General features: G+C 26.8%; 2 protein-coding genes across 4 annotated transcripts; one reads left to right on the forward strand and one right to left on the reverse strand.

Annotated features, from left to right (window-relative positions):
- The first annotated feature begins 166 nt into the window (after positions 1 to 166).
- On the forward strand, positions 167 to 26,923 carry LOC114132217 (prominin-like protein). 3 transcript variants are annotated; one of them, XM_027997617.2, is made up of 19 exons: positions 170 to 1,267; positions 18,638 to 18,908; positions 19,705 to 19,825; positions 19,919 to 19,985; positions 20,065 to 20,229; positions 20,302 to 20,426; positions 20,521 to 20,544; positions 20,699 to 20,991; positions 21,055 to 21,210; positions 21,292 to 21,537; positions 21,623 to 21,860; positions 21,931 to 22,020; positions 22,091 to 22,318; positions 22,461 to 22,619; positions 23,188 to 23,309; positions 23,375 to 23,425; positions 23,495 to 23,752; positions 24,706 to 24,816; positions 25,655 to 26,923. In XM_027997617.2, exons 1-19 carry the CDS (start codon positions 961 to 963, stop codon positions 25,680 to 25,682), a joined length of 3,060 nt encoding a protein of 1,019 aa, XP_027853418.2. In that variant the 5' UTR covers positions 170 to 960; the 3' UTR covers positions 25,683 to 26,923. The 3 variants fall into 3 exon arrangements, with proteins under 3 accessions (XP_027853420.2, XP_027853418.2, XP_027853419.2); XM_027997619.2 differs by lacking the exon at positions 24,706 to 24,816 and having other exon boundaries at positions 167 to 1,267; XM_027997618.2 differs by lacking the exon at positions 20,521 to 20,544 and having other exon boundaries at positions 171 to 1,267.
- LOC114132219 (glycerol kinase-like) lies at positions 3,572 to 6,266 on the reverse strand. Its single transcript, XM_027997620.2, has one exon. It carries the CDS (start codon positions 5,614 to 5,616, stop codon positions 4,018 to 4,020), a length of 1,599 nt encoding a protein of 532 aa, XP_027853421.1. The 5' UTR covers positions 5,617 to 6,266; the 3' UTR covers positions 3,572 to 4,017.
- Positions 26,924 to 27,134: the final 211 nt, after the last annotated feature.

Below are 27,134 nucleotides of genomic sequence, written 5' to 3' on the forward strand. Positions count from 1 at the left end.
CAGTCGACCGAGGGGGAAATTCGGTCGTCGGTGAGACTGCGGGTCGTGTACCCGTTCGACGGCTGACCGCTACGCGGCGCTCCGGTCGTGCGTATCGATCTGGGGGGGCCCTCCTCATCCCTACCAAACGGCCGCCGACAACCTGTTCCGCAGCGGCGGCGTCGGGCGTACCGCGTACGGGTAACACGGGGGACACGGTCCGGTGCTATAGTGCAGCCTGCTATAGGCCTTATTGTCGTTCGATTGCTTGACGCTTCCGCCGTCGCCGTACAGTACAGTTGTGCACGGTACGCGATTCGCCGCCGCCGCCGTAGTGCCCCGTACAGCGTGCCACTGTGCCAGCGTACGCCGCCGAGAACGCCATCGGGACGACGGCCGCCGCGCGCCATTGCCGATTGTACCGATCCGATCGTGTCCGAATACGACCGGCAACACGTTATTTTTAAAACACGACGTCTATCGTTTTCCGTCTACGACACGGACGGTTTCTAAGCGATATTTTTGATATCGATACTAGGCGGCGTTGTTTGTTGTTGTTGTTGTTGTTATTGTTCGCGTTGCCGTCGGCGAACGAATACGAAAAATTAAACAAAAATCCGTCTGCTAGAGTCCGCTAGAGTGCGTGTAATATAATTCCTTTGTTTACCTGTTCGCTATCCCCTGCGCCGACCCTTCAGGCCGGAGCACTCACCAGCTGATTTCCCTGGAGTTTGTATCAATATTTTGCTAATACCCAATAATAATATCCAAAAATATAATTTAAGACGTTAAAGCACGCACGGCCGTGGTCTCCTCTCTTCTGACCCCCACGCCGTTCGTTTTACTCCTCGCGGGTCGTAAGCCGACAGAGACAACTCGAACTCGACGTCGGTCCGACATGTGTCCGCGAGTGTGACGACTGACGGGCATACCCGCTAATATATCGTCGTAGCGCGAGTGTCTGTCGTGTGTACTTCGGCCATGTCCACGATGTCCGTTGGCGGCCGGTGGGTGGTGTGCTTGGCCCTGCTGTTGCAGTTGGCCGCGCGGTCCGAGGGCAACTGGCTCAAGAACTTTGCCAAACCAAAGCCGCAGCTCAGGCTCATGGAAGGTGTCCCCGAACACTTGCACAACGTCATGCCTTACGAACAAGTGCAGTTCAGCAGCCCGAACGTGTCCACGGCGTACGTCAGCACCACCAAGTTCCAAGCGGCCGGCATGGGACATTTGTACTTCATCACCAACAAGTTTATCCAGTACATACTCAGCGACCAAGCTTTTCCCGAAGGTACGGTTTTTACTTACTTTTCACATAACAACCGCTTTAATATAAGTCCCGGTTCATCACATTGCGCCACGTCCGTTGTGTTGTGTAAAGTTAAATGATCTATTCGACTTGCAGGAGGGTAACTCGATACCGACATTGTGTTGCTTGCCTATGCATCTGTCTATGTATCTAATAAAACAGAACATGACACAACTCGACTCTTGTATTAACCTGATTCAACCGTTCGTCTGTTCTGTCCTTTGACCGAATTTATTTAACCATATTTAAAACGTTTTCAAAAAGTTAAATGATGCTTATATTGTTTATGAATGTATGCTCACAGTCAATCAATCTGTACAAACTGTGCAGTACCTACACACTTTTTTGTACTACAATCTTTAAACTTTTACAAGTGAGAGAGAGGGGGTACAATTAAGTCTGCCAAAAATAACTATCCAATGGTCAATGAAAACCTACAATATTACCAACGGAATAACAATTTTGGATTTATTATACTAAATGTTATAAATGTAGACAGTAATAATATTAATAATATTTTATTCTATTAGTTTGGATTAGTATTCGAGAGGTCCTATAGTTAAAAGTCATTACTTAAATGGTTTATTTTTATATGTAAGTAGTTGTGAGAACTGTTAAAAGGTCTCTTATTATAAATATTATCAACAAATTAAAAAGTACCAATAATATATTCATTACATTATTTGACAAATGACAGTAGTATTTCATAAGCTACATTAAATATGATTTATTAGATTTTATTTAAGTACCTATCTAGTAATTGAACTTTTGATAATACAATCTTAGAAGGCATAATATTTTATTAAAGTCATTATAATTTACAAATTGATAATTTATCCTAATATGTTAACTACTATACAGACATATCAAGAGAAATATGTAATTAAATACCTAAATTCAAATAATTAAAAATAATACCTATAAAATGTATAATATTATCATTTTCATTAACTCTTCAGAACAGAAATAATAATTGCAATATGATACCATATCAGTTTACATAACATTCATTTTATGGTTGAGAAGTTACTATGGTTGTCTGAACCAGACCTTGGCAATTCTTCTTTTTTTAATAACATCTAGGTACAAATCAAAATCTTCATTATAATTATTACTTATACTTTATATTAAAATATGTAGTAAATATGTCATATTAATAATTCTAATTGTAAAAAAAAATATTCTAATATGTACCTTTTTTTAATATCTACTTCATGATGAATCATAGTAAAAGTAGGTTAGGTAGGTTTAATGTTTATTTATTATATTATTTAGATATGTAGTTGTTTTTTTTTTTTTTACCATCAACTCATAATAAGTATGTTTTAAAATTAAGGATCTTTTAATAAAATAAATTCAAAGTATACCTACTTATTAATAAATGTAGGTAATTAAAAATAATTAGATTAGGTTCTTAAACCTATTTTTTAGATATTTTGATATCTGATTAATAATTTTTTTGTTTTGTATTAGTTAAAAATCTTAAAAATAATAGGTATTATACACAACATTTAGCAGTTACCTACTTATATTTTTATACTTACAAATTCTATGCACCTGAAAGACCAATAATAGAGGTAGGTAAATAATATACTTTCTGAGTTTCCATATCATTATTTGACAATTAAATAAAACACTAGCTTGAACAATATAAGTTATTAAATATAAAGACATAGCTACTTAATAATTAAATATATATTAATTAGATTGATCATATCTAAATTCTTTCCCTCATCAATATAAGTACCTACCAGTTTATTTTGTTTAACAAAAGTATACATTCTTTATTGTGTGGAACTATGTAAAACTCATTCCTTACTTATATACTTACTATAATTAATCATCCAATTTTTATTATTAATTAAGAAAAATGATTAAGTTACTTGTTTTTAAAAACTGTTCCTAGTGTATTATTTGTTGGTTATTATCAGTATTAATATGCTACGGCCAACGTATACTTTGATTGATTCAATCTTTAACAATAGTTAATGTAAATCAGCCAGTTATTTATCCATTTTCAAATAATCAAGCAATTATGGCATAGGTAACTGTTATGTAACTAGTTTAATACTATTTATTAATAGTATATCAAAATTCGTTATATTATTTCAGTGTCTACTGTCCAGTAATTCATTATTAATGTGTCAATATAAATAAATTATTAAACTTATTACTGAAAAGTAGATATTGAAATTAAATAAAGATTATTCAAATAATCAAATGTGATTGTGGTATTTTTATTCTACGGAGAAAAAAAATAAATATTTTTTTTCAATCTTCTAAATAAATTACATATATTATACATTATTTACAATTAACAATTTTTTTTTTTTATCATACATTTTACAAACTAATAGTATTAATTTTTTTTACAATATTACATTGACTTTTTTATTATAAGCCTTTAAATTTAAATAACAACTAATAAATAATAAAAAATAATTTACTTTAATGTAATTTGTGTACTTCCACCTACATTTAACATAAATATTCTTATCTACATTACTTAATTTTCTACGATAGGTTTATACTTTGTTTTTTTTATATACTAAAAAATATCTTAAAACAATTCATAAGCTAAATAAGTACATAATATTAACAAAATTTAATCTATTTTAATCTACTTAAAGTATTCATAAAATTATAATAGTTTTAATACAATAGTTTACATTTAGGTAACTTTATTTGTTTTTATATCAACAATCACATATTATTTCTTTTAAATAAACATTTTAATTCTTATCAGAAAAAACCATCATACCCATCATAGCCATTAAGTATGCCGTGGATAAAAAGTGTGTACTAAAATTATTATTATCAGCAATTGTTTGATTTGGTTGTGGTTTTGTTATTCCAGTACTGCGTCTTATAGCTTTTAACCATTTTGAATACCGATTTTTTTGTTCTTCTTCTGTTGTCATTGGTTTTGAGATTTTAAGTGACCACTCATGACTCCCAAGTTCAATATTTATTACTTTTGCTGCCGCTTTAGCTGAGCCATATATAGCCATGTCGTCAGTCATTTCTGAGCTTATTACATCTATTCCTAAAATATCAGCTTGATAACCTAATATGTTATTGTAAATAGAATATAGACCATCTACAAACAACTGAGATGGAACTATATTTGTATCCTTTTCAAATGCAACACATACATCTTTGGTATGAAAGCAAAATGCTTCTAACGCAGCTCGAAGTATATGTTTTTTGTTAGTAAAATGAGTCATACCACATATTATACCCTTGGCGTCTGGTTTCCAATGTGGTGCTGCTAATCCATTAAAAGCAGGGACAAAATATACATCACTTGCATCTATGTTTAATAATTCTATTTCTTCATCACTGTCTAAAATTTTCATATTATTCTTCAGCCATTCTATTGCTTTTCCACCAACTGATGTCCAACCTTCAAAAGCATAAACTGCTGGTTCTTTATCGATTTTGTATGCTACAGTTGTGATTAATCCATTATTTGATCTTTTAAATTCTGTTCCTATTATACAAGACACTGCACAACTATCACCATAATTACTCATTATTTGACCAGGTTTATCGAAATGTAATCCATACAATGCAGCTTGATGATCAGCAAATATTGATCCAATTGATATACCTTTTAAAAGTGTTTCTTCTATAGTTCCATAATATTCCGAGGAACTTTTAATTGTTGGCAATAATGAAATTGGAACATCAAAAAATTGACAAGCATCTGGAGACCACTCCAAAGTTTTTAAATTCATTAATAAAGTCCGAGAAGCATTGGTAATGTCTGTCACGTATAAATTACCATTAGTAAGCTTCCAAACTATCCAAGTATCTAATGTTCCAAATTTAATACTTTCCATAGAAGCAGGTTGTTTTATAATGTATTTATTATTAATTATCCATTTTAATTTAATTCCACTGAACATTGACGTTACTTTTGAGCCAGTTGCATCTTCGATAGCATCAAGTGCTTTTGGACAATTTAATATACAGTCTCGAATGATGGTATCTGTACGAGTATCATTGTAATGAATTGCATTACAGAGTGGTTTACTTGATTCTGAATCCCATGCTAATACAGTATCTCTTTCATTTATAATACCAATTATCTTAATGTCATCTTTAGATAAATTTTTTAATTCTAGTTTAACTATTACCTCATTAATAGTTGTACATACCGCATTCCAAATATTTTCAGCATCTACTTCAACCCAACCAGGGTATGGTTTTATGAGTTCGATAGTCCTGGATGAATCCACCAAAATATGTCCACTGTGATTGAGTACAGAAAATTTGACTATTTTAGATTCAACATCAATTACTCCAATTAATTGTTCGTTCGTCATTTTGGCTGTATGAGATGAGTTAGATGATGTCTTGATCAAAGCTAAAACGTTGACTGCACTCCACAAATTTTTGTTACAATATTATATAGGTACACTTTTCTACTGATTATACGGATACAGCTGATATCTATTCTAATTAATGGGTTGAATAGGTCGAATTGTGCAATATTATTTATATATTTCTTTTATAGTTATATACTTATATATCTTTATAAAGTTGTTTGGTTAAAATATTTTGTTAATTAACAATACTGTATCTTATTTGTTTGATTCATATGTATTGAAAGTTTTTTATTATTCGTATTTATGAACTTCAGACTTTCATTACCACAGAAATTAAGAATAAAAATTGCTTAAAATAACTCGAATAAAGTTCACAGTACTATGAAATACACTACTACGTTGATACTGTAATTCTGTGATATTAGTAATACTTAAGATTTTATCTGTTCTGAAGTCTGAACTGTATTGGTGATTTATAAAATACAATACAATTATCTACATTTACTGACCTCTTACGGATATTATATTTTATATTATTAAATCAATAAAGGCGCAGGCGGGGTTGAAAAAGTATTGCGAATATTGCGATTTAGTTTATATGTTGATAAGAATTTCACACATAAATTACGTAATAGATACACAAAATTAAAAACAATTTTAATATAAAAACTTATTATCAGACGGCGGATAAATTATATCAGTGATAAATAATGATAATGATCCACTGGAATTATAATTTTTAAAACGTTGCCACGTCGGAACTACCGGAATGAAATAATATTATGAATGACGACCGTACGTCATCAGTTTCATACGAATGTGTGTTTACAATATATTCTTACTGGTAACACTGTGAGGAAAATAATCCACAACGCACCATAGAATATAGATGCCGACCTTTGCAGTTTGATTTTGTCTACAAAGATTTTATAAATATGTTGTATGACCGTTTTGTTGTTCATCCGAAGTTGATAAAGGTCAAAGGATAACCGAATAATGTATAAATTTCGATATTGTTTGAAATTAAAAAATAAACCTTGGAATCAACATCGGCTATTGCCTTTATGATTTATAATTAAAATATTTAAATGACCATCCATATATTTTAAAATGCTGATTTTAATTTGATCGTTATATCATTCTAAATTTAATTTAATATTTCTACGTATATGAGAATAGTACATATTTAAATTTCTTATGGAATACTTGCGTCCTGTATAATATACAATTCTAAAGGAAAAAGCCGGACAGGATAATATAGTGAACGGGTTTTGGGCACTGGTCCCGCTTCGCTCACCTCACCACAGTATTGTGCATTCGTGATGTATTATAATCATTGAAAAAAATGAAATCAATGATGCAAATCACCGAGTTCAGAAAACGGTTCCAAATAGAGCTAGCTAATTCGTTAACATTTTATTCCGCGCTTGTTATTGACATTTAAAACAATATTATACTGAAAATGGTATAATTTCAGGTGTTTTAAATTTGAATTGATTTCTCAATCACGGAAAAAAATCTGAATTATTAAAACTGAATAATCATAATTTAATAATTATTTTTAATTATTTTTAGGTACACTTTACAATATGTAATACAATCAAATATATTTTTAAAACAAAATTTAGTACACAATATATTACTCTTGTTTCAAATAACTACTAATAATAACTTGGGTAAGACTTCCTAACACTTAAAAAATTTTAAAAGAAAAACAGCATAGTAATAATTATAGTTAATTTTATACTAAAAAATATTAATAGAACTCGTAATCAAGTATGTGTTGTCTCAGTGTCATTAATTCATAATAGAGATTTTATGTTAAGATGAATCAATTTTGCTTTGTATTTTTAAATAATATTATATTATTATTTGAATCATAAAATTTTAAGGTAAGAATATTATCCAAGGTTCTGTGTATGTTTTTTGTTATGATATTTTAATTTTAAAACTGTACATTTTTAAAATATAAAAATCTGTGCATTTTTTTTTTCGAAATAATGAGTAATAACAATAACTTGGATTTTCTATTTTAAACATTAAAAAAAAAAATAATAATCTTAAAGATAATATAATATATTTATGTTGAATATAATATGTTTATATTATTATCACTTATTATATAATATATTATACTATTAAGTATAGGTATAGCATTATAATTATTTATTAGTATTAAATCTTACTATGATTATTAATCATTCATAAACTATTAATTGACAGTCTAAATTTTGTATTATTTTTTTGAGTTTAATATTGATATATTTTATAAAATTAATAATTTATGTTTTTAATCTACTATTTTATTTATTTTTATTAACTTATTGTGCGTTTATAAACATATATTGATGAAATTTGTTTACGTCATCTTCATCGTAGATATAATATGACGTCATACACAAGTTATAGATTTCCCTATTTCACGTGTATTTAATTAAATAGATACTCGTGTTTTAAAGAAAACCGTGTTAAGTAAATAAAATAAAAAATGAACTTTAAACTCCTTGTATCCATGTATTTGCATCCATTTGTCTCTCGTGTACCCTAACCCGTGTATCAAATATTAATAATGTTCATATTTATATAATATACATATTACATATACATTTTCGGTTTTAATTCCTGATTATTATTCCTTATTTAGTCTCATTTTTATTTTCTATACATCGATAAATTTATTTAAAAATAGCAATACTATCAATGAACGTCGTCGGCTTGGTTTTACATATTATATATTATGCATAAATAATTGTTTGCTATTTGAATTCGTGCAACTAATGGGTATTTTCATATTATTATTTCCACTATTACAAGTTTACAAAAATTAAATCTATAATGTGATTTAGTTGTATGATTTTGAAACTTCGCCGAAAAATCATTCGTTTTCTTAATTGCTTCAATACATTATAAAAACTTTTTAAACCCACTCCCATTGTTTTGGACTACAGATTGATTGATTTGAGTAGTTATGACTTTCTAATAAATATTTTTCATGACTAGGCTGCCTTATTTTTAAATTGTATCTAAAATAAAAAAAAAATGGAACACTTAATTGGCAGTTGAAAAACGTAACGTTTTAAAATATATGTTTAAAATTTATTAACTATTAGGTGAATTTTAAATATAATTTTTAAAAAATCAAAAATTGTCTGTTCAATATTTTTTTTTATATTCTTTTAAGAACCACAAGCTAAAACGAAATCAAACATTAGTCCCCTTCAACATAATTATAACCAATTTAGACTACACAGTTGAATTCAATTTAATATGTGTGTAGTAAATGTATAGCATGCAATTATACTTAACTATGTCATTACTCAATTGTGATAATAATTACAATACTCAATTATTGTTTTTTTGTTTATTAGGTTTTTGATAATTGCTATATATATGTTTCGTTTAAATCCACAGATATAATGTGTAAATAATTAAAATAATAACAGTAAATTAAAAAAAGAAAAAGTTTTAATATAAATGAATTATTTACCAAACTTATGAAATTAAAGCCGTAAAAAATTAGGCTTTTAAATAAGTAATTGTGCTATTTTATTTCTTAATTTGGTTGTTGAGTCAAGACCCTTTTAGTTTAACCATATAGTATTATCGCTTATAATAGTTCTGATATACCATGTACGCATGTTTTATTATTAAGTAAACGATCGTATTATATTCTTAAGTTTATCACTGCGAAACTCTAACACTAACTTCACTAATTAAAATTGTTTGTTAAATAATAATAAATTAATTAAAATGTTTTATTATAGCTTTATTATATAAGCATACCTTAACAATATAAGTTCCTACGTGTTGACTAAAATATTGTCTTCTATTGTACGACACATCATTTTTTTAGGCTCTTGGGTATTAGGATCCACGTATATTTATTTTGTTGAATTCATTAGATTTTAAAATCAAAAAACTTTGCTTAAACCAGTCAAAATGTTGTCATTCTTATCGAAAGTTGGATAATATGTAATAAAATACAAGTTAATTGTAAATAAGTATATCTATAAAACTAAATAATATATTATATATATTGGGTTAAGAAAATAAGAATTCCAATATACATTTCGTAGTTGTACAAGTTAAACCATTATCTGTGTTAGTACGTTAGCATTTTGCAATATTTCAATTTTTATGAGTTATAAGTTTATTACACATGAGTGGGCATGCACAATGTTACAATTTTAAAATGCACATAATATTTGATATATATCACAACAAAAATTAAATTATTGTACTAAATTCACCATACAAACGCGTATTATGATGTTCTTAACTTAAAGTTTAATATCAAATCAATTTACTCCAATATTAAAAGTAACTTTGTAAAATTGGTAAATTTGGTAATCTGTATGTAAATTTATTAAACGGATGTACACAATAATATGTAGATGTGACATCTTAAACGAGTAGGTATTCTATAGTATTTAAATAATTTAAATTATAATATTTATAGTCATCATACGTTCGAATTCAATAATAAATCTAATTATCTGTTTAGGTATGATTCAGTTTAATAAAATACGATATTACGATATAATATTTCAGTTAAAAACATATATAGTAAAAATCTAAGTTCGTTATTATTGTAAATGTAACAATTTAAATTATAGACCTAAATAATATAAGTGAAATTCTCATTATTGTTTCCTAAAAGTCTTGTCTTTTCACACGCAAAGTGTACAGACAATGCGAATGATGATGACTAATGATTATATCTTGTTCCAATCTGTTAATGATAAGCAACAGGCTGGCATTAAAAATATTGCGTTGTCACAGATTTACACAAAACTATGGTAAATTTTCTGTGTCAAGAATAGGGTTTGGTATCTTTTTTACTTTTACTAGAATTAGCACAGCCCATTTAACTAGGCTTGCTGATAAATTATAATTATAATTTTATGATTACTATGTTCGTCTGTTTTCAACAATATTGTTATACAATTACCTAAGTAAATAGTATATACTCGAAATTATTTCATTTTTAATCTGCTTATCGTTATCAAATCAATAAAAAATTTAATCATACGTGTGCCTTATTTATGTATAAATATTAACATAGATAAATAATTAATTCTCTTGCTATATTATTAATAATATAATATTAACTAAATGTAGTGTTCGACATTAAAATATAATGATATACATTTCCAGATTCGCCAAACTGCAGATTAATTAAATTATTACACATCAAATCCGGTAATCTGACTTCTGTTTTCTGTTCATATACATTGTTTTGGATTTTTTAATAGCTTTTCATGTTTTTTGTGATTTTTTTTATTTTATATATAATACAATAGTACAAGTAGTTTATTTGTCCAGTATCGGTAGCGCGTATGTTTAGAAAACCGGATTTGCCCGACACGTCCAATATATAACAGCAGACAACTATAATAATATTATACACTTGATATGTTATTTTTTTGCCTCGTTTATCAATTGAACTCGCTTAACGAAAGAAAATCACGTACGGTACAGCTACAGCAGCCGTCACTATTCGCTGTGTCAACTACATAGCTATATAATCGCTCGACTTTTCCACGTATGTAACACCACTGAGAATAAAAACTATAATATATATATGCAACAAGCTATTGTCTATTTGTTTTTCATTTTGTCCCACTAAAGTCGTATGTCTATTGTTTCGGTACAATATATTATTACACATATTACTATTACATATTTACACGAGATACATTAGACACTACCTACATTTTACAATTCGGATACTATTTTTGATATCCATTTATTTCGTTCGTGTCTATCGTCATAAAACCGTATCAAAAAAATATCGAAAAGCCTTATGAATTTGTGATGTTCTCTTTGTTCTATCTCTAATATTTTTTCTAGTTATTAAATATAGAAATAGGGATATATTAAATATTCCTTTTTAATTCGCAAACGTTTATTAATGACTGGCTATTTAATAGATTTTAGTTATACATACTTACTATATCTACAGTAGAAATCAGTAGAAATAAAACTATTCATGACATATCGACAATTTGATCCTTTCGTCATGACTCATGACCTACTTATTGGTATAGTGCAATTATTAAGTTATAAAATAAAATCATAATCTTTACACATCAATTTATTTGTATTATTTATAAAAATTGCAGTTAATATCCTAAAAAATATACCTCATGAGATTTCTTTGGACAAACTACATACACTTAACATGTTGTCATTAGTAGTTAATTATACCATACGGATACGGATGAATGTTGCTCATTTACTAGGTTAACCTTTCAAATGTGAACTTTAAAGATGAATGATAAGCATGATATTTTTCTTTAAGCATATTTTACTTGTGCAGTTATGCGATGTTAAATTAGTGTATGTGTGTTTGTGGATTTTGAACGCAGTAAAATAATCTAGCTATTTGGCGGTGACTGTACATAATGTTATAGAATAGAAGCGACTGGCCTGCACTTGTAACGGGTCGTTGGAGTTATAAAATGACTCATCGGGTATAACGAACTCCATTTCTTTGTACCGCACTGGGCAATCCTATACATAGTATACATAGTAATATTATAGTATTACTATTATTAATGCAATCTTTATTTTTATTATATTTGCATATTGCGCCAAATAGTACTACTATTATAGTTGCAATTGTTTCTTAAATATTTTATTTCGATAATATGTACGATATCATTTTTATCATCATCCGCAATCATAATTATTAATAATGATACTATGTGTAATGTACCTACATAGTTGATAGTTGTTTCACCGAAATAATAATAATATTACTAATATTATGAATATGTATTCTGTTATTGTTTATTCAATGAATTATCAAAACAATATTATTCCTATCTATTTATTGCGGATATTATTTTCAAAAAACTGTATTTTGAAAAGTTTACTAAGTACTACAATATTTAATCATTTTAAATGTGTGTATAAGAATATAACTTAACTTTAATACATTTCATTTGAGTAATTACCACTATATTTGGATATAATGTAATACAATAACTAACTAAAACGTTAAGCTAACGACACAAAAAACATTTTTTTATTTTAAAAGTATTATAAAAACGCATACCTAGGTTATTATTTAAATTTTAAAAAATTGATTTGGAATCTATTCGTAACAGATTATAGATAATATTCCCCATGGCCTGTATGAATTTCCAATGTGCTGAGTAATTTTGAAAAAATATTGTTTGTATTTTTGTGTAGGTACATGAATTTATTTCTTTTAATTTAATTTATCCGATCATTAATATGATAATATATAGCATGATGAATATCATTACTATGTTTAATCATTAATTTAAAAGTATTTGTATGATTTTATATTTTGGCTCACTGTGAAGAAAATTCTTGATACAAATTACTTACTCCTTTTCGTCGATATGAAAAAATTTGCTTTAATACTCATAATTCTATTTAATAATTATTTTATAGTATATTACTTATTATACAATCTATCTTTAGTTAAATGTTATTTCTATTTAATTATGCATATTATGTTGAAATATTATTATCTGGACTTATGGTAAACAATATCATCTGCATTCGGGGATTTGGCTTACACGAATTGAGATTTGAGTTTAAACCTGTTACCTATTCGTATTTCAATAAAATTAATACTATGAGTCATTTCAATATTTTCATACTCAGCGCTATGACCCATGACTCAAGTTTGAGAACTATATTTCAAATCATGGTGCAACATAAAATAATACTTATCATACGCCCTAATATAATTCATATTTGTGTATTGTTAAAATAAAGTTAGCCGTTAGATGATCAGTGATCATTATATTGCATAATAAATAAACTGTGTGTAAACTCAGTATAATATGTACAAATTAAAATATGATATTATTTTGTTACTCAAAAATACAAAGAACTACTATCGTCTTATATTTAATATTCTCTGCAATATTGTTTTTCTTTATTTTAGTTTTATAGTATAATATTATTCTATTCTGTGATATTACTGATAATTTAAATTTCTGTACTTTTTTTATTTATCAAAGGGTATTGACTTGTTTACAATATGTTAATAAATAAGATATTTTATATTTAAAGGATTAAAACATTAAATTTATTTATATTAATTAACTAATTTAACATAACTACTAACTAATATTATTAAATTAATATAGTAGTAGCCAGTAGGTAATATACATTTTTCTACTTGACTGAGAATAACTATGTTTCTTTACCATAATCTTAAAATACAAATAATATAACTTAATAGTTTATATTTATGTATAGAGATTCTTTTAAATTAAAACTATGTACCATGTACATTCTGGATTTTGTGTTACATAACTCGAATAACAGTTATTAATTTTTCGATAAAGTTTAAAAATAAACCTTGATCAATAATATGGAAATTAAATATTATTTAACAAACAAGGTCGTTTTCGCATTATATAACGCTATTGGTAAGTACATTCTATGTATTATACTATTATTGATGTTAAAAATATACCAGAGTAGTGTTTTTACTTATTAGGTACTTATTAAAAAAAAAAATATTTCGAAAATTCAAATCTAAATGCTATTAATTGTGATGTACGTGTACTTTATGCACACAGTTGGTAAGAGGAATATATTTTATTGTCTAACACTTCGTACATATTTAATTTTCTAGGTAATTTTTTGTTCTTCTTGCACTGCGTGATTGTTGTTTCTTCTGTTTAGTAATTATGTACTTATATTTTATTTTTATATAAAATAATTTTTAAACCCATTTTGGCGTATTGTTGAGTTCAAATACCTTTCCATGTAGAATAGTTTTCTCACTTGCTGGAGCGGCGGTAGTATTTTTTTTTATCATTGCGTTTATACGTGCGTTGCAAATTTACCCGTGACTGTTATTTGCATGACAAAATAACGTAATTTTCGAATGGATAATTCAGTTAATTGTACCTATGTTGTTGTTTTTTTTTTGTGCACAATCTCTCATATAAACGCACCGACACCGAACCACAGGTAGTATTTGTATTATATATATAGGAGGTTAGGTTGGGCCGTTCGTTTAACTTATATGTCTATCATATTATCATCACAATAAAATTCATAAAGGTAGAGAGTATACCTATAAATCTATATATAATGTAAACATGCGATGAAAAACTATGTATTGACTCAGGTGATTAATCGTAATAACAACGTGTTCAGCGTTTCCCAGGCAAATCAATTTTCTACGTACCTATGGTTAGGTTATGTACGTTTTGTATCAACTTTCACGATTGCGCTTGCGGTAGTAGTGCGCCTTCAACGGGAACAAAATATTTAATCGATCCGATTTTAGTATAATGTGATACACGTGGGACAATCAACGTTAGTTACTTATCCAGGGGATTATTGGAGAGTTTTAAATGTTTCAAATGGTTCAATTATCTCCACATATTCCAAAATGTTATTTTTTATTCAAATTATCAATTTTTGGAACATACAATACAATGTTGTAGTTTCTCTGGAAAATGACGATTATACAGTTATCTTGTACAGTTGTATATTGTGCAGTTACATTATATCTGATTACAAAATAACCATGTGTTATCATTTTTTTATGCAATTTCCACGCTTGTTATAACTATACCGTAGCGAAAAGGATACAATCAAATGGCGGTCATCACTGATTATTTTAACCCTTAAAGGATTGATAATTGCTATATGTCTATAGGTACTCTATATCTATTTAAAATTTGCAGGCACTGATCCAGAATATATTCACGGAGAGAGAGAGGGGATGACCATGTTTATCAAGGGTCAAGACCTAATGTCAACTAAATTTATACTTTTACTAACAAATTATATCATTACACAATAAATATCGTTAATAATAAAATTGGTAGTTACTATAATAGTACAAGTAACTATAGACATTTTATTACGTCAAACAAGTTTAAATGTTCGATTAGACTAGCTTTTTGACGGCGACCGTTAAAAACTGATACGAAACGTAATCGGCCGAAAATAGACATCCTAGAATTTTATGTAGATGAGCCCCCTCCTTCATGGATCTACTCCTAAAAACATAGCAACATTAATTGTTGTCTCCGACATTTAATTTCGTATAACATCGTTAATTTATAACGTTTAGTTTCGTTACCTAGTTTTAATTTTAGAGTGAATTGCCCTATTATTGTTAAATTTATAATAATATGTAACAATATTATCTGTATTCTTTAGTAGAATTATTCTAATATTTTAATTTTTAAGTGAGGTATGGATGTATTGAAAAATGTATTTATAATTCATATATAACGATCTTAAAAATTTAAAATATCGAAAAAATTCTATAATGTTGTTACCATATATTTCATAATAGGTCAAGTTTATCAAAATTATAAATTTACTTTCTAAATACAAGTTATTGATCAAGCACCCAACTGATTAATGTATTTTATGCTCCAGTGTAACAATAATATATGTACGAGTAGTCTCAAAAATATTCTCATGTACCTACTACCTAATAGGTATATTCATTTTGAATATTTAAAAAATTTCACAATAAGGATTGATACAGTTGTCACTTGGTATTATCTCTTTAGAAAATAATTCTTAGTTCGCCCATTGATTGACGTAACTTTTAATTTAATATACATAATATATAAAATATTGAATACTGTGATTTCCATACTGCAGTTCGTATCCTGTACGGATGATAATAGAAATCTTTGTTTGATATGCAAATTGTTAGAATGAGTAAAAAGTAAAATGGTTGTGTCGGAGTACACTTGGTTTACTATGGTATCTACATAAGACAATATTTTCAAATAAATTAAAAGCACTGTGGACTGTGGTGGTACTAACTTTCTTGTTAAAATGAACAACCCCTACGTTGTTTAACTGTAAATTATTTTGGGAAAATATTATTTTGTATCCATATTAAATTTCGAATTAGTTTCTATGTTGTATTAAAGTTTGTGTATTAATATTGTGCTTAATTAACCAATAGGATAACACGATCTATGATTATAGGTAGATTCAAAAGATATTATCCAAACACATTTTTTATACAATTATTATTACTAACTACCTAGTACCTATACCCAAAATAATGGTAAAAGATCAGTATTGAATGTTGTTCAACATTATTTTATGTTTGTACTTTGCTATAATAATAGTTGGTGGCATAAATAATTATTGTTCAATGACGTTATTTAGCGTAGTAGTGAATGAATTAATGAAAAAAAAAACACTCGTAGCAATTAAATACCTATATTGAATATCGACAGGTTTATGCGTCGGAGCATACATCCTGGATTTTTTCGTAAGTCTGTCGTGTGTGTTGTGTATGTGGTGTGACAAAACGAGAGTAAAATAAAATAATGAGTGGTATGCGTTCGTTGCAAGGTTGCTGCATTTGATATTCTGCTCTCTGCTCTGTTGTATAGAATTTGCGCATTAATAGTATTCGTAATAAATCTTTATTATAGCTAAGGTACTTGTGGATTCATAAACAATATATACCATTTACAGAGTAATTGTTTAAACATGCTCACCCTTTTTTCTTTCTCAATAATGCAGTTATTTAAAATTCATAAGATTTTTTTGTATAATACAAGGGCCGTCTCTTGAGGATATCAACTATAATTTTTCAAATGAGAACCACCCTTAACTGTTAATTATTTAGCGAATAATTGTTCTATTAATTTATCATTAAATGAAAAAAATTGGGTAAACATGTTTTGTGAATCATTCTGTATAACCTTCCGCTCTATGTATAATATAATCTACAATCTACATTAGTGTTTCCTAAACTTGTAACTCAATGCTCCCTTTCGATGTTCAAAAATTTTACACTAACTTGAAACTTCCTGATTAACTTTTTTAGTCCGCATGATAACGTTATTTTTGTTACGGTGGTTTCTAAACATTTGTCTAATGAAAGTACACAAATTTTAAATATAAAATGGTAAATAAATTTATAAATGTAATGTTAGTATAGAGTACCTATCGGCTATCGCCCATTTTGGGAAACACCAATTTTATTTTATTGTGTAGTATTAACTACAAAATTCTCGTTAAATTGTTTAAATATATAACCAATGACTATCAGACAAAATAGCATTACAGAATTGGAATATTTGTTAATTTATTATTTAATAAAATTATGTTTGTCTAAACCGTGGTTATTAAGGTGTTAAACCGTGGTCTAAACTCTACTTCTTATAGAATAAACATTTATACCGGACTTTTCAATTCATAGAAATAGAATTGAACAATACTGACGTTTATACGTTTCAAGGTTTACTAAAATAAACAAATACACGTGTAATGTATTATACTCATACACGGCGTTGTTGTTGTAATGATTACAAATTAATGTATTCTACGTTATTTAATTTGAATTGTCATGTCAAATTATTTTAATGAAAATTTAATTATTTAAATGCTTATAAAATAGGTTTTCCGAGTTAAATAAATTGGGCATTTTGGGTAATTATTTAACGACAAAGAATGTGTATTTCCAGTTTGATGCACGATATCAAACAGTGTTATTCGGAGAGTTTTAATTAAAAATTACAGAACAACAAAATATAATTTACTAATTTTACAGAATTTTTAAACTGGCGTTTCAATTATTAGTTGTACAATAGTCTACATGATTACATTAAAAGTATTATACATTTATACTTTATACACCATAAATCATTCATACTTTTAATTTATGTGGCAGTCCCAAGTTTTATAGTCAGTGTCTAAATATTTTTTAAATCGAATTCTTCACAATGAAAAAAAAAAGATTTTAATAATTAAAACACGATTGTAAAATGTGCTTATTTAAAACGAAGAATTTCCAAAACACATTTTGTAGAGAAAATATTTTAATATAAACGATGGACGATAAATGTGAAAATACACATTAAGACACGAACAACCAAATGCTATTAGAGGCATCATGTTTAACAATTATATTTTTTAGGAATGTGTATACTATGTCGATTGTCGGCATTTATAATTTGCGATTTCAGTTTTTTAAACATATATAGAATTTTAGTAATATTATATGTTTTTTTATTTTCAGGATTCATTGACGTGGAAGGTGATAATACAATCCAGATAGATTATTTGTCTCATGAATGGCCGATATTGGTAAGCCATTACTGGGCAAGTGCAACCGTATTAGTTGCTGGACTCGTGTTTGCTGTTTTAATGCCACTGATTGGACTGACGTTATGCTGTTGCCGTTGTACTGGAGGTTGTGGCTCTCGGTCTCAACCTTTTGATGCTAAATACGATTCTTGCAAGAGACAATTTTATGGCATAATATTAGCTGGGCTTACTATACTAATATCGTAAGTCTGTATATTTATTACGAATAACAAGCTATTTACCTACCTATTTATTATCCATCGTCCTGAATTAATTAATAAAAATTTATTTAATTCATAAAAATATTATAACCTAACCAACCAAACAATTTAAGAGTTTAATACAAAATCCCAAGTAGGAGATGAGTTGTATTGTTACAACAATAAATTGTTCATATTTTTATTTTAGCATTGGAGGTTACAATTTATTAACATCACAAAATTTAGCGAATTATTTTGTAATTAAAAATGTTTATACAATTTTCAATTTTAATAACTAAGGCTTGAACATTTATTTCAAGATTTCTTGTTATTTATTTCTACTGAAATCTAAAAATCTAAATAATAAAATTTATATGGTTAAAAAAAAAAAGATTCTTTTTGTGCAAAAAATAGTTCAACCTACTTTAATACTTGTAAAAAAATTAATTACTGAAAGCAATATAAATATACAGTTTGATATCGTTAGAAGTATAGGCTGAATGTCCTGCTGAATCATTTTTCATCTAATACGATCATTGAATTAAAATTTAACACATATATTCATCACAGTGACCTACTTGTGTAGACTCAAGTCATAGTATACAGCTTTGATTTTTTTATTGATGTTTTTTCATTTTTAATTAGCATAAATCAAAATCAATAAATTTTAATAGTTTATAATACTTTTACTAATGATATCATATATTTTCTATGTAATTATATGATTACTTGTCTAATTTAAATGTATATTTTAAATAAATTTATACTTAGTGTCATTAATAAATTTATTTTATTTTAGATTTGGTGTTGTATGTACATTTGTGAGTAATGAATATTTGGAAGACGGTGTTAAGGAGTTACCATTAAATGTTAAGAAATCTTTAAATGATACCAGACTGTTTATAAATAATACAAAAAAAGTAAGAAATACTTATAAATTAAATAATTATACTTAGGTATATAAATATAATATAATATGAAATGTATTATTTATTTGTTTTCTACATTTTTAGGAAGTTGATAATCTATTAGTTGTAAACTTTGATGAGTTGGAAGAAACATTATCAAATATACTGGAAGGTAAAATAATAGTTTTTTTAAAATAATTAAACAATAATTAAAATTTGATTATAAAAATAATTAACATATTATATTACAGCTAGTGGTGAAATTGTTAAAAAGAAACTTGGTGAAGTTTCAAAAGCATCAGTTTTGTCTAACTTAACTGCTGTTGTTAATGGATTGGGACTCATCAAACAAGATCTTTCTAATGTAGATTCATTGACTCGCCAATTACAGGAAACAGCTCTGCAATTAGATGCTGGTATGATTCTTTACTATTTTAATTATTATCACTTGAAAAAAGCCCATTATGAATGATTATTTAATTTTTTAGCTTTAAAGGAATGCCGTTCAATAATAATGAAGAAATTGGAGTCTTGTAGATTTGAACGTACTTGTCGTGATATTTTAAATCGATTCAATATCCAAGATCTTTCTTTAGAAGCAAATTTTAGCCAGGTAACCTTATATTTTGTTATGTAAAAATGATTACTATTGTTATTTTTAACCACTAAACCTTTAAATCTAAAATTTGTTTGCTTACCGTGGATAGATATTAGACAATGATCTTCCAAAGGTAGGTTATAAAATTATTGGTATTTTTAAAATGTCTGTTATTATATGTTTTAAAAAAAATTAATTATGTGTTATTCATATCATAAAAATGTATGTTCTATAATAATACATTTTAATATTTATTGCTGAGATTACATTCAAATGTTTCTTTATAGTTGCCAAATGTAACAGCTACCTTAAAGAATATATCCGATTTTATTACTGCTGATATTGAAGAAGAGGTGATGAAGGGTCAGCAACAATTTGAAAAAGTAAAAACTATAATACAGAATGCTGTTAATGATAATATCCCAGAAATAAAACTGAACATTCGAAAAGTGGGAAATGCTATTAAAGAAAATTGTGTAAAAGTGGATAGAGTTTTAGATCGTGTAGATTCTACTATTGCTAACTCATATACTCCGACAGAACAAGGAGAAGGTCTATTAAAAGAATTTTCACCTTATCGGTAATTATTTTGTACTTAAAATGTTACAAATATATTTATATTTTATTTATTTTTTTTTTGTAGGTATTATCTTTGTTTGGGTGTTGCAATTACACTATTTTTGATTTTGGTTTGCCTAACTCTTGGATTATTCTGTGGATTTTGTGGTAGTCGACCAGAAGGTGGATATCGTGATGATGATTGTTGCAATAAAGGAACAGGCGCTTCATATTTGATGATGTATGTCACCTTAATAATATTATTTTAATGGAATTTAAATGTTACTATAAGTATATTGATTGTTTTAATATTGTTTTATAGGGCTGTATGGTTAATGTTTTTGTCATCAGCATTCTTGATGATCATCGCTTTATTTTATTTTGTTACTGGTGTCACTACAGATCGTATTGTATGTGAACCATTGCAAAACCCTACACCTTCAAGAGTTTTGAACATAGTAAACCGCTTGTATGATGTATCTGCGATCCATAAATTAGATACTCAACAACAACCTTATTCAAGACCAACACCGATCAATACTGATTTTAATATTAGTTCTATAATTCGGTAAATAACATGAATAAGTACTAAATAACTTAAATTTAAGTACAGTAATATTTTACATTTTAATAATAATGTTGTTCATTTGCAGAGATTGCCATCGTAACATGAGTTTATTCCAAGTTTTAAAAATGGAGAGACTTATTGATCTTAACAAAGTTTTAGAATATCCCACTTCTTTTGGTATTGATGAACATATTGATCGATTAGTATCAAAAATAAAACTAGAAGGAGAAATAGTAATCTTAACTCCTGAGGCAGAAAAACAATTGATAAAATTATCTAAATCACCTCTATCCAGTATTAATTTTCCAGCATACACACACGTCGTAAGTTTTCTTAAAGATTTTTTTTGATTCTCTTTAATCTTACCATTTAACAACATTTTTCTGACTATAGCTTGGTGAGAAAATAACATCAATTGATTTGATCCAACTTGCTGATGCATTAAATCAAACAGCATCTCAATTGCCAATGTCCAAATCAGAAGTATATATTTTGATTAAATGATTAAATTCAATAAATATTTACTTAAATAATTATTACCTTTTTGTTTTAGGTTAAATTTTCACTAACAAATCAAGCTATGTACTTAAAGGTACATCAAGCACAACAAGTGGCATTAATGTTAGATATAAGTCAACGGTTAGAATCCACTGCTAATCAACTTCAAGAACATTTACGTTTTAACCATTCTTCACTTCGCCATGCTGTTGAACATCTCTTAATTGAAGTTGAACAAGCTCAAAAGTATTTATATAATGAAGGGCCAACAATAGTGACCAAAGTAAGTAATACTATGTATTTACCTAATATTTATGAACTATAACTTAAATTTTATAAATTTGTGTTTTTATTTTGATAAGACATCCTCAAACTCTAAATTATAAATACATTTATTTGTAGTAATATATTCTGATGTTTTCTAGCTGGCAAAAGAATTTGGAGAAGAATTTAACAAACACATTGATCAATATTTACAAAGAATTGTAAACCAAATTAGAGAAGATGTTGGTAAATGCTGGCCCATGTCACAGGCTTATAATGCTTCCATTGTTGCTGGATGCCAAAAAATACTTAATCCTTATGTAAGTATGAAACTTTCAAAAAAATATATGTAATTGAATTTTTTATTTATAGACAACTAAAATAAAATGTATGGTCTTAAATTATATTTTTTAATAATATTAAATTCCTCAGTTGAATAAATGTGTGTAGAAGATGCAATTGTAAAAAAAACTTTTTTTTTTTAACTTATTAATTTATATTAATATATAATACGATAGTTACTAGAATTTTATACATGTTGTTAGCCATAACTCAATGAGTAAATCAGTTAAACATAATTTATAATAGTCATTAATCATTTATCTATACTTGAAAATTATTTTATCTTAAATTGGAGTCCCCTTAAATTATATAAATCTATAAATTATTATTATTTAAAATTTGTTGATAAATAATATCCAAAATACTTATTTGATTTAATTTTAATATTGAAGTACATTTACCTATTATTAATCTTCTTTGAATGAATACTGCCATTGATAAATAAAATATTTTATTATTGGTAAGTCTTACTGTGTACAATTGTTAAAACCAGATTTAAATATTGATTATAATATTATTTATTTATTTATTTAAATATTATTACAGAATGGTTTTTGGATGAGTGTCGGTATTTGTTCAATACTCTTCATGCCCATTATAATTCTTTGTGTGAAATTGGCTTCTCTCTACCAGAAGTCAGATCCCTATCCAGGTCCATTAGTTGAAGCGTAAGTATTAGTGTTGTTTCTTTAAACTTATTTTAGTTTAATTCATGTTTGTTTTGATATTATAGAGAATACTTGTATGATGCATATACAGACCGTGAGAATATTCCATTAGCAAGGTAAAGTACATTATTTTTTAAATTTGCTTAATCTATTTCATATTAAAAAATATATTATTGTATATTTAGTTCAAACAACAAGAAAAAGAATGCACGGAATAAACCACGTAAAAAAGTGACTACTGCTCCATGTGGAAATCGATCTTCAAGTATACCTATAGGCTATGAAAATATGTCCAACCCAGAAATTGCTGTTAACACATCAGCTAATGAGAGTCGTCATCCTGGACATGGGGGTTCAGTTGATTATAGCGCACATCTTGGACGAGCAAATATTGTAGTGCCTACTACAAGCCCTTCAGGTGGTTTACCTGAAGCACAACCAAAGTATGTTGTATAGTTAAATATTCTGCTAAATTTTTTGAATAACATTTCCATAAAATATTATGATCAAAAAAATGTTATTCTTGTGTTTGTTGTATATTTTACAAACATAAAAAAAAAATAATAATTCAAAGGCAATTGATATAGTTTCATAGTTAATGCTTTTGAAGTAAATTAACCTATTACAAATTACCAAATCAAAGAACAAAATTGACCATGTTATCTAGTTAGTTTTTTTTTAATTTTAGTAAAAACTGATAAATCAACAAATATTTCATTATTCATAACTCATAACAAAATTAAATTATGTGAAATTGTAGTTGAAAATGTTGCTATAGGAATTATGAGGGCTGGTTATGGAGATAGAGATATTAATAATAAGTATGGAAATATTTAATAAAAAATTAACTTAAAGAAGTAATGGTTTTAAAAGTTATAAATGAATTTGGAATAAAAGAAAGAAAGATAATTTATGGACTAATTATTGAATTTAAATTTATAATTGTGATAAAATATTAGAAATAAAGTGCATTTAAGTTTGTTTTTTTTTCTGTGTAAAATTTATTTTTGGGTGATTGATTTTAAGTATTAATGATATTTGATTTAAAAATCCTTCATAGATTACAAAAAAACTAACTTGAAAATTCAATTTTTTAAATTTTTTAATAAATCAAAAAATTACTTAACTAAAAACTGTATTGGTTGTGTGAAACATAAATTGACTATATTATGCATAAACAAGATAGTATAAAATATAATAATTTATTGAGTGTTTCAATATTATTACTTGTATTCAAACCTTGTTTTAAATTGTAATCTTATAGCCACAATACGTTAAATACGTAAAGCTGTTTGGCTATACTATGTATGTAACAACTAATATTTGTTTATGTCTTTTTTAATAATGCTTTTCCAATAATAAGTTGCATTAATTATTTATGTAATTATATTTTAAGGCCTACCTGGGACTTCCCAAATGGTGGACCACCTCATTATCAAAATCCGATCTCATCTGAGTATGAACGCCCTCCGCCATATTACTATCCTGGCCCTTCTGGACCACCAGGGTAAGTAATTTAATTTTGTATGACTTAACTGTCATAATAGGGACAATGATAAAAAAAGATTGTTTCTTTTTTCACAATTTGTATCTTAAACGTTATCTAGACATTGCCAACATTTGTCTAACAACATTAATATAATTGCTCTTTGCACCTCCAAATGTTAGTTAAATTTTGAATACATATTAATTGAAAACCTTTGTTAATGCACAAACTAAAGTACATATTTTTTCAATTATCTTAGTATAGTACGACTGTAAAAATTATAGTTCAAACATTTTTTAATAGTAATCTGCTATTTTGTTAACCAAACATATAAATTAGTCATGTTTATTTAATATCAGAGTTCAGTAGTTGTAATGCTAAAAAATGTATCATTATTGATTTGATGTTTCTTTAAAAACTCTTTGTATCTGCCATAAAAACATCAAACATTTAAATTATTAATACTTTTTAATTTGTATAAAATATATTGTTCAATTTTGAGCAGACAGTAAACAGTATGTGATATAAAAAATTAAGACACTCATTATATCAGTTAAATAATGATTGTCTTGTATTAAATAAAACACCCTTTATATGTATTTTTCAATATTAAAGATAAAAAATTTGTATAAATAATATGTTAAGCAAAAATATGATTTATAAAAGTATAAAATTCTAAATTACTTTAATTTTATTAAAAATAAATTTTATTGTTGGATGAACAAATACAATTTGTACCTTACTTATATTATTATTCTAAGATTTAATTAATAATCTATGTATACGTTTTTCTATTTAATATTATTATAATACACTATACATATTACATATATTTAAATATATATTTTTTTAATTACAGAGCTCCACCTGAATCTCAGTCATCATAAACCCATCAATTATACAAAACTTAATCCATTACAATAATAACCTTATAAATTGAGAACTGACTACAATTGAAGAGTTGTGACCCTATTTTTGTTTAATGTACAATTTAAAATTCAACCTAACTGACTTATGAACATTGATTCCAAATATATTAATCTAGTTTATTGCTCTCTTTATCATTAAACTAAGATTTTTTTGTTTAATATAAATATATATATTAAAATTAGTATTAAAACACATTTACTTTTGCCATCGCGCTCAAAGAAAAAAAAGAACACATCTATATTGTATCATTCCTTCATAATACTGCCTTATTTATTCATTGTGATCAATTATTTTTTTTTATGTTTAATAAATAATTTTTTTATCCCAGTTATACTAAGTTTATAAAGTAGTTAGAAATTGTTATTTAAAGACTAGATAATAGCTCATAGATACATTAATTTGTTCCAATTAGCTTCATAAATTTCCTTGTATATATAAAAATAGAATAACACATTTAGCAATTTCTTATTTTTTTGTAAATATTTTAAATTACTATTTTAATTATTTAACCGATAAAATTAAGAAAAAATTGATTTAATACGATTAGTCTTGAAGAATAATGTTCAGTTTACATCTGAACATCATTTTCGGTTACTAAAATCGTTTATTATATTATATTTTTTTTATTATTTTTGTGGCAATATAATGTTAAACTAGTCATCGTGTGACAGATAAACATCAGATTATGACATAGACTGTATAGATCTTACAAATAAGTACTGCTATTATTTGTCCTCAAATCTTTGTAACTATAAAGAATAAATATTATTATAATAAATTGTACAATATTCAATTATATTCAATAAGTTTTATCATATCTATATGTCTAAACATTTTTAGTGGATGTCATAATATTATATTCGATATATTAGATTAGAAATAAATTCTTCACAACTTACTAAATTAATTAAAATCAATGAAAAAATTTAAGATTATATTGATATTATGTGATCTTTCTCAGCTACTAACATTAAAAAAATCATGTGTGATTTATAATTCCTTTGAAAAGCCTGATTTTTTTTAATTATTTATTTGATTACATAGTAGTATTGTTAAAAAAAATACGTAACATAATATATATATTATTTTTTTTTATTGTATGTTTCGTATCCTCTGTTGATGTATAACTATTGACTTGAATGAGCATTAATTATCATGTAATTAATTAATAAATATGAGTATTTATGTCTGATTATAATTATGTGTTTTATTTTAAGTATTGTGCATACTAGCATACATATTACATTGGCTAAATGTAGGCATTTATTTAATCTCTGACTCCTTTGTGATTAAACTATTCAATAAAATTGATTCTCCAACCCTATAATATTGTTTATTAGTTTTAAAATTCTTCCATGTCAGACCAGAACTTTTGCCTTCTTTACTACTTTCACTGACTTCTTCATTGT

Source organism: Aphis gossypii, chromosome 3 (genome assembly GCF_020184175.1).
Source record: "Aphis gossypii isolate Hap1 chromosome 3, ASM2018417v2, whole genome shotgun sequence".
Classification (NCBI taxonomy): domain Eukaryota; kingdom Metazoa; phylum Arthropoda; class Insecta; order Hemiptera; family Aphididae; genus Aphis; species Aphis gossypii.